This window comes from Dasypus novemcinctus, chromosome 1, assembly GCF_030445035.2.
Source record: "Dasypus novemcinctus isolate mDasNov1 chromosome 1, mDasNov1.1.hap2, whole genome shotgun sequence".
In the NCBI taxonomy this organism is placed as follows: domain Eukaryota; kingdom Metazoa; phylum Chordata; class Mammalia; order Cingulata; family Dasypodidae; genus Dasypus; species Dasypus novemcinctus.
Window position 1 is genome coordinate 14,893,601 of NC_080673.1, and position 12,462 is coordinate 14,906,062.

The window sequence follows — 12,462 nt, forward strand, 5'->3', positions numbered from 1 at the left end:
ATTATTACTAAAGCAGTTGTGACCTTGAAGTTGTCTTTCTAGAATAATGCTTCTAAAGCACAATTTTTATCCTGTCACTCCTCCGCTCAAAAGAATTTCAATTGCTCATCATTGCCCGTGGGGCAGGGGAAGAAGTGGTGAGGATGCAAGGAGGGGGTTAATCAAATATTTCAGCCTGACATTTAGATGCTACATCATTTTACATTCCTTTATCTCTAAATTCCATATGCTGCTTCATGCAAACTAGCTCTAAACAACTGAAGCTATTTGCTCTTCTACGATAAGCCATGGGACTTTGTAGTTCAGTTCAAATAATTATGCTATTTCTTTTGCCTGGAGAATCTCACCTTCTTTCCCATTCTTCCTCTGCAGACCTTCCCGTTTCAAGGTCCGACTCCAATGAAGCCAAACTAGATATTACCAATTCCTCCTCTGCATGTGCACAGCATTTTGTCTCTCTCCCATGCTACTGAATTTCTACCAGTTAATAACACCTCAGATTCCCTGAAACCTAGCAGGGTGCCTTCGATACAGTTGGTGCTCAATAAATACTTGCTGTAAAAGCTGCAATTAAAGCTAATGCCTTCGTATCCTGGATAAAATGTTTTTCTTTGGCAATCTTGTAATGGTACAAGGCAATTCAACTTGTAACCTTGAACTCATTAGTAAGTCTCTTCTCCCTAACATCCTCAGAAATGTATAAAAAGTCTACAAATCAAAAGCTTAATGAAATTAAAGCCCTTTGCACTGTGTAGAGTACTAATTCTGTTACCATTATGTTTGAAGATGATTAGAGAGGTAATATAACAATTTAGTTCTTTGCCTTGAGCACGTAAGAAGTTACTCAGAATAAAAGAATTGCCCCCCAAACATGACCACCTCTCTAATTTCCTTCAGATTTCCAACTTAAGTATTTGTGGACATTAATGAAATAGTATAGTCTGATTATGAAACAGCCATACTTAAATCACATAGGGTGAAAGATTAAAACACGAACAAGCCAAATATGCTGCCTATAAATTGCATTAGAGACTAAATAAAGCTTATCTTTGAGGGAACTTCAGAGAGCTGGTTTCTTTTAACAGAAAACTTTGGAATGTAAAAATAAAATGATGTTTTAGTTAATTTCTCCATTAATCCATCTAAATTGGGACAAAATCTCACATCTCATATCTTCAGTGATTGCAGGGTTTGAAGTATAGAATACATCTAACCTGGCAGAAGAAAAGATTTAGTGCCTATGTTAATAGTTTTAAATTCTTGAGAAATGTGCATTTGTCAAAAGAGATAAAATGGTATTTATGATGGCTATATTAAAGGAATTATGTATAAAAATGCAAGCCTTCTATCAATAATCAAATTATGGTTAATTGCAGGGTTCAATGAAAGGCATTCCTGTGTGTGCAAGTCAAGCATAAATCCTTGCAGTGCTAAGCTCAACAGGACTTACAGAAGTCCTGTAAGTTCCCTTATCAGTTCTGAAAAACAGAATTCAGATATTCAGAATTCAGAATTGAGAATTCAGACTCAAGACGCTTTGAGTCTTGAGGACTTTACAATCTCTACCAAATTGTGGTTGCCCTGTAGCAAGCTATGGCACTGATGGTACTACTGCTAAAAACACTGGCAGCAGAACCCCAGGCTGTCTAAAGAGATCCTCTCATCGCTCACGGTCTTGCCACTGCCATCGCCATCCCCTTTTTCCCTGGAGTGGGTGCTGCTAGGTATGCCCAAGGGTCAGGTGCCTACTCTGGCTCCACTCACCCCACCACAGCTAGATCAGATTCCTCTCTCTCTGGAAGCTTCTCTCCTAGGCATTGTGGAGGGGGTATGTGCAAAGGAGTGTGGTGATCCCTTCCTTCCCCCCCCATTGTTCTGTTCAGCCTGCCCTGCTCCATGCTGGTTGTTTCTACTCACACAGCCTCTTTCCCACAAAACAAGCTTGTTTCCAGGAGAATTTATTCTGGGACTGTTTCCCTTGATTTCTGCTTCATGGACCTAGCTCATCTGCTTCCTTTATTTGACCACTTGACTGAGTTCAAACACCAGACCATGCTTCCTCTCCCTCTCTAGCTCCGAGGTAGTTATACATCAAAGAACTTTTTGATCAGAGTAACAGCTGTCTTCTCCCACAGTCTCCAACCACTTCTGACTCCCTTTCTACAGCAGCCCTCAAACTTTTATTTCAAAGGCTAGTCAATCAGAGCAAAGAAAAATATAAGATTCTGCTATTTCTAGATAAATTCCCTATAGAAATATGAACTTTTATTAGTAAAGTTGGTGATTTATTAAAACATACTTCAGATAATTCTCTCCTGTGTTCACTCTTGTGCAAGAGTTTCCTCCTCCACGAATTATTTTGCAAGGATTTCCTTTGCACCCTGATTTGATTTGTAGCAGACAACTCTTTTTAAAATACCATTTTGTCCAGTAGAGACTTGGAACAAAGAAGCTGAAATCATAAGCTAAAACAGCTAATGATTGAAATGATAAAAATATCAGTTCTGGTACTTTCTCCTCAGGGATGTTGTAGCTCAGGTCATTTCCTAAGTGATAATTACAATTTTTGTTGAAAGAGTCCTGCATATTTTGAGAGAAGATGAGGGGAAAACAAAGGGAGTGAAACCAAAGTGAAAATTCCCAAATTAATCCAGTGGCTGCTAATCCCCTGGAAAGAATGTATATACATGTCCTTTATGATTTCTACTTGCCGTGTCATACATTTTATTTGTCTACTTCATGTCCTTACATTATTTGGTGAATGTCCCATAGGAATAGACTTCAAAAGACTTTTGTGAAATGCAGTTGGGCAATGCATAGCTCACTTGGTAGAGATAAAATGATACTGTTTGGACTTCCCAGCCTATGTGAACTGTACAAGTGCATTTTATTTCACTTCTTTCCATGCATTCATTTATGTGTTTTACTACAGCTACCATATAAGGTGGGTGGCTATAATTAGAATTAATGCCTCTGTCCCTTGAATAAAGTATTATTGTCAATCTTGTAAAGGTACAAGGCAATTCAGTGCTCTTAATATTTTTATTATGTTTTGCCTAGTTGGGTACACAATGAATGATCTCATTTTTGAATGGCAAGATGAGGCACCTGTACAAGTGGCAGAAGGACTCACTTTACCCCAGTTTCTGTTAAAAGAAGAGAAAGATTTACGATACTGCACTAAACATTACAATACAGGTAGGGGCTCAGTATTCTTCATAAAATATGTGACTCATGGTTGTATAGGAATGTAGATGTTTCTTAATTATAATGCCAGGTTAATGTTTTAACTGTTTATAGCTTAGTGTTTCCCATACTCATAGGGAAGAAAATCAATGTGTTTGAAATTAATGGATGCTTCAACTCATTGCATATTGTTATATAAAAATGGAAACAAAGAAATAGGACGTGTTCAATTACATTTAAATCATTTGAGTGTGTGTGAAAAGCCCGTTTTTCCATACTAATGGTGCTTTTTAAAAAATGTTCCTTTAATTTCTATATGAACAATAAAATACACATTTTTTTACCTTTGATGGGGATTAAGCATTGTGTTTGCTCACATAAATGAAAGAAAACTGCATTTATAAAAGGTTTACCTTGCCAAAACATTCCTCTTGGGCACATTTTCATGCATTTCAAGGTATTTCTCTGTAAGTACATACTACCCACATACCTACAGGGGAAATTCAGCCTTTGAGAAAAGATATCAGAGTTATCAACAAAATTTAGAGCCATAGTGTGGTATTTGTACTTTGATTAGATCTGTTTTCAGCTCTCTACTGGCATGGGATATTCCCATATTACCTACTCCTACTGCATAAACTATTCTCCATTAAACTGCCCGCAGCTGAAAAATCTGCCCAATGTGGTGTGTGCAGGGCTGCCCACTAGCATCAGCTGATGCTCTTGTCATTTCATTACAGTAACTGTGATTCACTTGGACTCAGCATTTGTCAGAAGTGTGATCTCACCTTTCCATGACTCAGGTCCATCTTACCTCTTTGATCAGTTCACAACATCTGGTGACAATGTCCCTGCTGTTTTCTTAGTTCAGTAGTGAGGCTGATCTCTACCTTAGATGTTAAAGGTTAATATCTCAACACAAGGATAAAAGGCCGGCAGCTCAGTAGCAGTGTCCTTGCTCAGCTCTCTGGGGCAGCTGCGATGACAGAATGGTTTCAGAGAATTCCTAAAACCTGTTAGAGTTCATCTACGGAGGTGAATTTGTGACAACTATCATGCATTTTTGTGCGCTTCCTTGGCATCCCTCTTCCTAGTTAATAAGTAGCTTCCAGTCTTGGGGCTTAAATTCCCCTAGAACCCAAATCGACTTCTGCAGCCACCACCCGCACCACCCACACACCTCACCAGAACCCACGCCTTGGACCCCCAGTTCCTTTCTCTTTCTTTTCACGCTCATTTGTGTTAAATCCAATCCTAGACTCCCGTGGGAAATCTACTACCCCTCACCTCTGGACCACAGTACAGGTGCAAGCCCATAGGTCCCTCTCGCTCTGCTTGCGTGCGCCCCACCCCTGACCGAACCACCTGAGTCGACGTTGTCCTGTCAACCCCTCTCTCTCTGGGGCCTGTGAGTAACTAATTATCTTTTCTCATGTATTATGGCCTTGATTTCCCATTGTGTCACTCCCACACTTCACGGGTCCCAAATTTTACACTCCAACTTAACTGATTTTTAAAAAATTTATTGACGTATATCACTCACACATACACATACATAAACAATAAGTGTACAGTAATAGTTGTGAACTTACAAAATATACATAGCATCTACAGGACTCTCACAACTCACCCTACCACCAATACCTTGCATTGTTGCTAAACATTTTAAACTAATGATTAAAGAGCATTGTCAAAATATTACTACGAACCAAAGTATTTTCCTCCAACCCACCCTTTTATTATTATTATCTTTATATCATTTATATATGAACATACAAAAACAATAAGTGTATAGTAAAAGTTGTGGACTTACAGACACATACTCATCAGAATGTCAAATGCCAAAGACAAGGAATTCTGAGAACAGCAAGAGAAAAGCAATGCATAACATATAAGGGATACCCAATAAGATTAAGTGCTGGTTTTTCACTAGAAACAATGGAGGGAAAAAGACAGTGGTATGATATATTTAAGATATGACTTAACTGATTTGAAGCAACCACCTAGGAGTGAATTTTTAAGCCAGGGAGGTCTCCAGGCCCTCCCTTACAAAAGAGCAAAAGCGTATTTCCAGAGTTCTCTTCCCAGTTATCTTTTCCTAGAGAAAAAGAACCTCCAAGTCTCCATACCTACTATTAGCAAGATGATATCTTAGATTACAACTTTACAGTCTAGGAGATTATAATGCAATTATCTGCCCAAATATTATAGAGAAAGTAAAGTCATCCAATAGTGTTCTGAATCAATTGTGCCATTAATTTGCCCTAGACCCCAAATTCCATTTTATTTTCACTCTTATAATGTGCAGGAATCCTCCGCTAATTATTTCCCAATAATAGGCTCAGATACCACATATTTCCCCTATGCAGTGTATGCAAATTAAATGAATAAAAACAAATGCATAAGTACCACACTTGTAAATACCCTTTCCTGCTATAAAATGAAAAACACTAAGTTCAAAAATGCTTTCACACACAGATGAATAGTACAGTCTTAAAGGTTTTGTCAAGTTTCATTTTCATTATCTAAAACTATTAATTGGTTATCTACTGCAAGGCCCTGTGATCTGTCCTTGCTTATCTCTCCAATATCCTCTCCTACCCCTCCTCCCTTGCTCTGTTATCTCTTGCCATGATGGCTTTGTCATGTATGCCAAAATTTCATGTATGCCAGAACCCCTTCTGCCTCAGGTCCTTTGCACTGGCTTCTCCTTTTGCACATAGGATTCTTTCCCCAAAATTCTTCCAAGCCTAATACTCTACCATCCTTCAGGTCTCTGTTCAAATGCCAGTATCTAAAATATCTGTCCTTAACAGACATATGTTAAACACTAAATTTCCCCCAATTTCACTCTCTGAAATTCTATCTCTCATTTATTTATTCACTTGTTTAATATCTGTTTCCCTCATATCATAAATTTGATTTGAGACTATGTCTAGTCTGTTTACTTCTATTTCTGGGGTCTGCTGAAATATGTAGGTGCTCAATAAATATTTGATGAGTAAAATAACAAAGAATGGACTTGAACATGGAAAATTTGTGAACTGTGCATGTGCGTATATTACAGCCTATCAGGAGGGAGGGGGCTGGGAAGGTCAGAATTCCTCTACAGAGGAAAATTTTCCTGTATGCTTATATCAGTAAGATTACTTTAAAAAAAAATCAGATTATTAAAATGTAATTTACAGGCTATAAATCTGTTTAAAGTGTATTGTTCAATGATTTTTTTAGTATATTTACAGATTCGTGAAACCATCTCTATAATCCAATTTTGGAACATTTTCATCACCAAAAAAGAAACTTCGTGTATTAGCACTCATTCCCCATTCACCCACCCCCACCCCCCATCCCCAGCCCTAGGAAATCAGTAATCCAATTTTTATCTTTATAGATTTATATTTTCTGGGTACACCATAGAAATGGAATCATATACAGTCTTTTGTGAGAGGCTTCTTTCATTTAGCCTAATGTTTGTGAAGTTTATCCGTTTTGTAGTATGCATTCATTTTACTGCAAAATAGTATTCTATTGTATAGATATACCACATTTTGTTTATTGATTGATGGACATTTGGATGTTTCCAACTTTTGGCCACTATATACAATGCTGCTATGAATAGTCATGTGTGTGTGGACACATTTCATATCTCTTAGTTATATACCTAGTAGTAGAATTACTGAGAGATGGTAAATCTATGTTTAATAATTTTAAGACTTGCCAAACTCTTTCCAAAGAGACTGTGTCATTTTACTTTCCCACAAGCAATGTATAACAACACTGGTTATTCTGTCTTTTTTTTATTATAGTCATGCAAGTTTGTGGGAAGTGGTATCTAAGGGTGGTTTTGATTTACATTTCCCTTTTGATTCATGATGAACTTATTTGCCATTTGTATATATTCCTTGGAAAAAACGTCTATTCAAATCCTTAACTACTTTTCTAATTGGGTTGTTTGTCTTCTCACTATGATTTGCAAATACTTTTTCCATTTAGCCTGTTGTCTTTTCACTTTCCCAGTGGTATCATTTGAAAAACAAAATCTTTTAATTTTGATAAAATCAAATATATCTTTTTTTTTCTTTTATCACTTGTGCTTTTGGTGTCATATTTAGGAAATCATTGCCTCATCTAAGTTCATGAAGATTTACTCCTATGATTTCTTCTAGTAGTTTTAGCTTTACATTTTTAAATCTATAATTCATTTTGAATTAATTTCTCAATTAACTGTGAGCAGGAGACCAACTTAATTCAGTATGTGAATATCCAGTTCTCTCTATACTATTTGTTGAGAAAACATTCTTTCTCTATTGAATTATCTTAGCCCTTTGTCAAAAATCATTTGACCATAAATAGTCATTTCTAGATTCTCAATTCTATTCCATTAATCTATATGTCTATTCTTCTGACAGTGATTATTGTAGCTTTGCAACAAGCTTTGAAATTAAGATATGTGAGTCTGAAAAATTTGTTCTGGTTTACCCAAAAATTACTTTAATTATTCTGGGTACCTTGCACTTCCACATGAATTTTAGGATCTCCTTTTCAATTTCTGCAAAAAGGAAAACTAAGCCAGTTGAGGTTTTGATTGAGATTTGATTGATTCTTTAGGATTTTCTATATACAAGATCATATCATCTGCTTATAATGGTAGTTTTACTTCTTCCTTTCAAATATGTATGCACTGTACTTCTTATTCTTGACTAATTGTCCTAGCCAGATCCTTCCCCCAATACAATGTTGAATAGAAATGGCAAGAGCAATCATTCTTGTCTTGTTACACATAATAGTAGAGAAGCATTCAGCTTTATAGCATTAAGTATGATGTTAGCTGTAGTTTTTCATTGCTGCCATTTGTCAGGTTTAGGAAGTTCTCTTGCATTTCTAGTTTGTTGAGTGTTCTTATCATAAAGGGGGTTGGCTTTTAATAAATGCTTTGCATCTATTGATATTATCGGATAGTTTCACCTTTATTTTATAAATATGGCATATTACATTGCTTGATTTTTATATGTTAATTCCACCTTGTATTCCTATAATAAAGTCTACCTGGTTATGGTCTATAGTCAATTTTATATGTTGCTTGATCCCACATGATAGTGTTAGAGCTGAATTTTACGACTGTGTTCATAAGGGATATTGACCTGCAGTGTTCTTTTCTGTGAGGTCTTTGTCTGGTTTTGGTTTAAGAAGAATAGTGACCTCAAAAAATAAGTTAAACTGTTCCCTCCTCTTCTATGTTCATAAAGAGTTTGTGGAAGGTTGGAGTTAATTGTTCATGCAATGTTTGTTAAAATTCTCCAGTGAAACCATATGGTCCTAAGTTCTTCTTTGTAAGGAGTTTTTAATTTACTGATTCAATTTCTTTACTATAAGTCTATTCAGATTTTTTATTTCTTCTTGAGTCATTTTCAGTAATATATGTCATTCTAGATATTTTTTCACTCAATTGTTACCCAATTATTGGCATCTACTTATTCCTAGTGTTTTCTTTTAGTGTTTTTCATGTTAGTAACATCAGTAATGATGTCCCTCCTTTATATTACAGTAGCATGTGGCCTAAATCACATTAGCAGAAACTTTGTACTGAATCCTATCTAGCAACACACTAGCAATTTTCCTGGATGTGCTCTCTGATGTCTTTCTTTCATGGTTTGGTCACAGAATACCACTCAAAGAAAGAGCAACGTGTTTACTTCCTGTCCTTTCATTCTCAAAATAGTCAGAATAAAGAGAGAATAAAAGTGAGAATTAGATGATTCAGAAGGCCAATTATTTTAAAGAGAGATAATATGATAATGTTAAGTAAAGTTTAAAGTTATTAATGGGAAATTATAACTATTTTCTTATTTGTTGGCATTATTATTTAAGGAACTATTCTTCATTTTGATTTATCTTCTAGCAATTACTTTTAAATGAATGTAAAATAAGGGAAAGCTTCTGGAACAAATAATACATGGCTCTAAAAGAAGCACTTAAAAGCATCAGAAATGGTCAATGAATGAAAAATGATCTTTATATGACAAATGCACATATATTTAAAGTTTTTCTCCTGTCTAACTCAGAGTTAACTGTTAGAATCATGAAAAATAGTAGAAATTTCAGTATTTTGAAAAGTAAGAAGTGTTATTCAAATGTGAAGTAATTAGATGACTTACTGTTTCCTGAAACAGTACACTGGTATATTACATTGCTTCAAGATACTAACAGAAAATTAAGAAAGTATTTTTCAGAAGTCAATTTGAATATGTGACTTAGAGTTTCTTTTCACTGTAATGGAAAATTTTAGGACAAGGGTTATGACAACAAAATTGTGATATCTGATGCCATAACATAGACCTATTTTTACCAAACATTACATTTATTTTACAACCAATTAGGAAAGTTTACATGTATAGAAGTGCGATTCCATCTTGAACGACAAATGGGATACTATCTGATCCAGATGTACATTCCCAGTCTCCTGATCGTTATTCTCTCCTGGGTTTCATTCTGGATCAATATGGATGCAGCACCAGCCAGAGTAGCTTTGGGCATAACCACTGTGCTGACAATGACCACACAGAGTTCAGGCTCACGAGCGTCCCTACCTAAGGTACGTGCACTAAATGGATAAATATATATTATATGGAGATCTTTGACAGCTTTCACCAGATCTTTTGCAATAGCATTTATATTTTGTTATTGATTTTAAAGTTATATATAATTAAGGTAAAAACTTGGAAAACATAAATACAGATGAAGAAAAAATTCTATAAACAAGTAGTATACTATTCACATTGTGTTTTGACTCCCAATTATTTAAACATTAATAATATTCTCATATATACTTTAAATTATAGAATTTTGTATCTATGATATTTTAAATATTCATAAATTTATCAGACATATGTGTAATTGAATCTACAAGATAATGCAAATTTTATTGGCTACACAGTACTCCATTTTATGAATTGTGAAAATATCTTTTCACATATTTTATATTATTTCTTAGAATAGGGTCTTAGAACTGAATTGCTGAATTGATGTATACACACATTGATATATACTGTCAAATTTTCCTCCTGAAAAAATTTATAACAATTACACTCTAACAAGTACTGTATGAGACTGCTCATAACAATGCATCCTAGGCCAAATATGAGACTTATTTTTTGTGTATTTTTGTTTTTTTCAAGTTTTTATAGCTATAGATCAATAAAAAGGAGAGCTGATCTAATTCCATTATTTTAACTGATGCTGAGTTGCCAGAATTAAATAAAAGCATTCTCTTCATGAAATTTGTAAAAAAAATGTTTCTTTTTACAAGATATGTTGAAATAAAACAGGAATTTTTTCCATCCATTAAGGAATAAACAAAGTAACTTCTTCTCATAAATGACCTCTAAGACAGAACTTTCTACTATGTAAATTTAGTAATCCTGACCAGTTTCCAACAAGCTTCACTGTTATTTTCATTATAAGAATGTTCTTCAGCACTGTAAAAATACTAACTTTCAATGTATATTTGATGCTAAGTATTTGTCATACCAAGAAAATTATAAATCTACTGTCATGGCCCCCTCAGACCTTACAGCGAATTAAATTCTATAACTTAATCAACATAGATTTAAATGTCTAAATAAATAGAATTAAAGACAGGACCTTTTATCATTAAAAATTGTTATTCAATAAAGGAAGAACTTGATAATTAACAATGCTCACTTTACTACTATAAGATTTAAAGGTTATCTTTCAAAAGTTTGCCTACTTTTATTAATACTCAATTGTACTTTCAAAATGGCCCACATCAACTAGTGTTTTATAAAATATGATCTCTGTGAAATTATAAATCTGCTTACAATTTTAAATTAATAAATCTCAATATTTTTGTCTGTATCAGTGTCTCAGAGGATCTGGATAGTAGTTGAAATTCCATAGTCTATTTGCAAATGAAATCCCCATGTTGCCCATTGATCTTCATGAGCTAACCAGAAATGAGAGCTTATTCGTTCTCCAAGTTGTCAACCAGAAAGAAGAGAGCAAAATGCTCCATTTCAGGAAGCTACATTAATCTCTCTCTCCCTCTGTCTGTCTCTCTTTTACTCTCTGTCACTTCTTCTCCCTAAACTGATCAGATAATCACCAACCCAACCACCGATGTGTAACATGTGGAGCCAACAGATATAATAGGAAAACAATGACCTTTCTCTAGTCACCATCCTATGTGTACTATTTGCCTGGTCTTCCAAGTTTGAGATCAGGACGTCAATTACAGTTATAAAATCTATCTGATTCTGATAAATATTTTAATGGTACATATTTTTTAATAGCATTCACATTTCTGATTTCAGGTATAGTATGAGTCAATAGATGATAGAAAACCACTTGGAAAATATTTGAAAGTACCTCTGTAGATTAATGTTTATATATATGTTTGATTTTTTCCCACAACTTTTATCTAAATATTTTTAAATGGCAACAAAATGGATTAGTCAATAATTAGTAAACATATGTTATATAATTACTTCTAGATAATTTGCTAACTAAAATATATAAAACAAATTACAAGTAAAAGTAATGTGGTTCTTATCTCTCTTAACTAAGGAATCAGTGAAACCCTGATCAGGCTATCACTTTTCTCTCAAGATAATTTCCTTACATCATCTTGATGTAGATCTATTTTCAGTTGTTTTCTAATATTTCTCTTTGAGTCTTATTCTATTTCATATTTGAAAGGGCACTGCTATGAATCATTTTTTAATAATTTCAGCAATTTCCCACTCCCTCATTCTGTAATCCTCAAAGAGCAACATTTTCATCATCCATCTTTCTCTATCCATTTCTGACCTGATGTTGTTATTGTGCAGATCTGTAAAATGCTAAAATTTTAAATGTCACCTTCAATCTTTGCTCTGAACAATTCCCAGTACATTTGCTTAAAGTGGAATTACTATCTCTTCTCTATGTATTACAATTTTGGGTAGAAGAACTTGATTATCCCTTTACAAGAATGTCAGGAGGAGCAGAAAAAGAGGGAAAGAGTGTGATCTAACTTTAAAATTATTTGGAGAAACTGGTAACTAGTTCTTGATTGGGATATATAATTGTAATTAATTGTAATGAAGATGGAGAGGTAGGTGCATTTTAGACCTTTTTTCTTTTTCTTTTTTTTTTTTTTTTTTTTTTTTTTGAGGTACCAGGACCAGGGATTGAACCCGGGAACTCATATGTGGGAAGCTGTTGTTCAGTCACTGAACCACGTTGGCTCCCATGTATTTTTTACATAATAAAATAAGA

The 12,462-nt window shown here is 34.5% G+C and overlaps 1 protein-coding gene across 2 annotated transcripts in view; it reads left to right on the plus strand.

Annotated features, from left to right (window-relative positions):
- The window catches only part of GLRA3 (glycine receptor alpha 3), a 261,833-nt gene that overhangs the window by 200,053 nt on the left and 49,318 nt on the right, over positions 1 to 12,462 (plus strand). For both annotated transcript variants that reach the window (XM_004458668.5, XM_012525220.3), the window contains exons 6-7: positions 3,061 to 3,198; positions 9,564 to 9,778. In XM_004458668.5, coding sequence (XP_004458725.3) covers positions 3,061 to 3,198; positions 9,564 to 9,778 — 353 coding nt within the window. The remainder of the gene's footprint in view (positions 1 to 3,060; positions 3,199 to 9,563; positions 9,779 to 12,462) is intronic.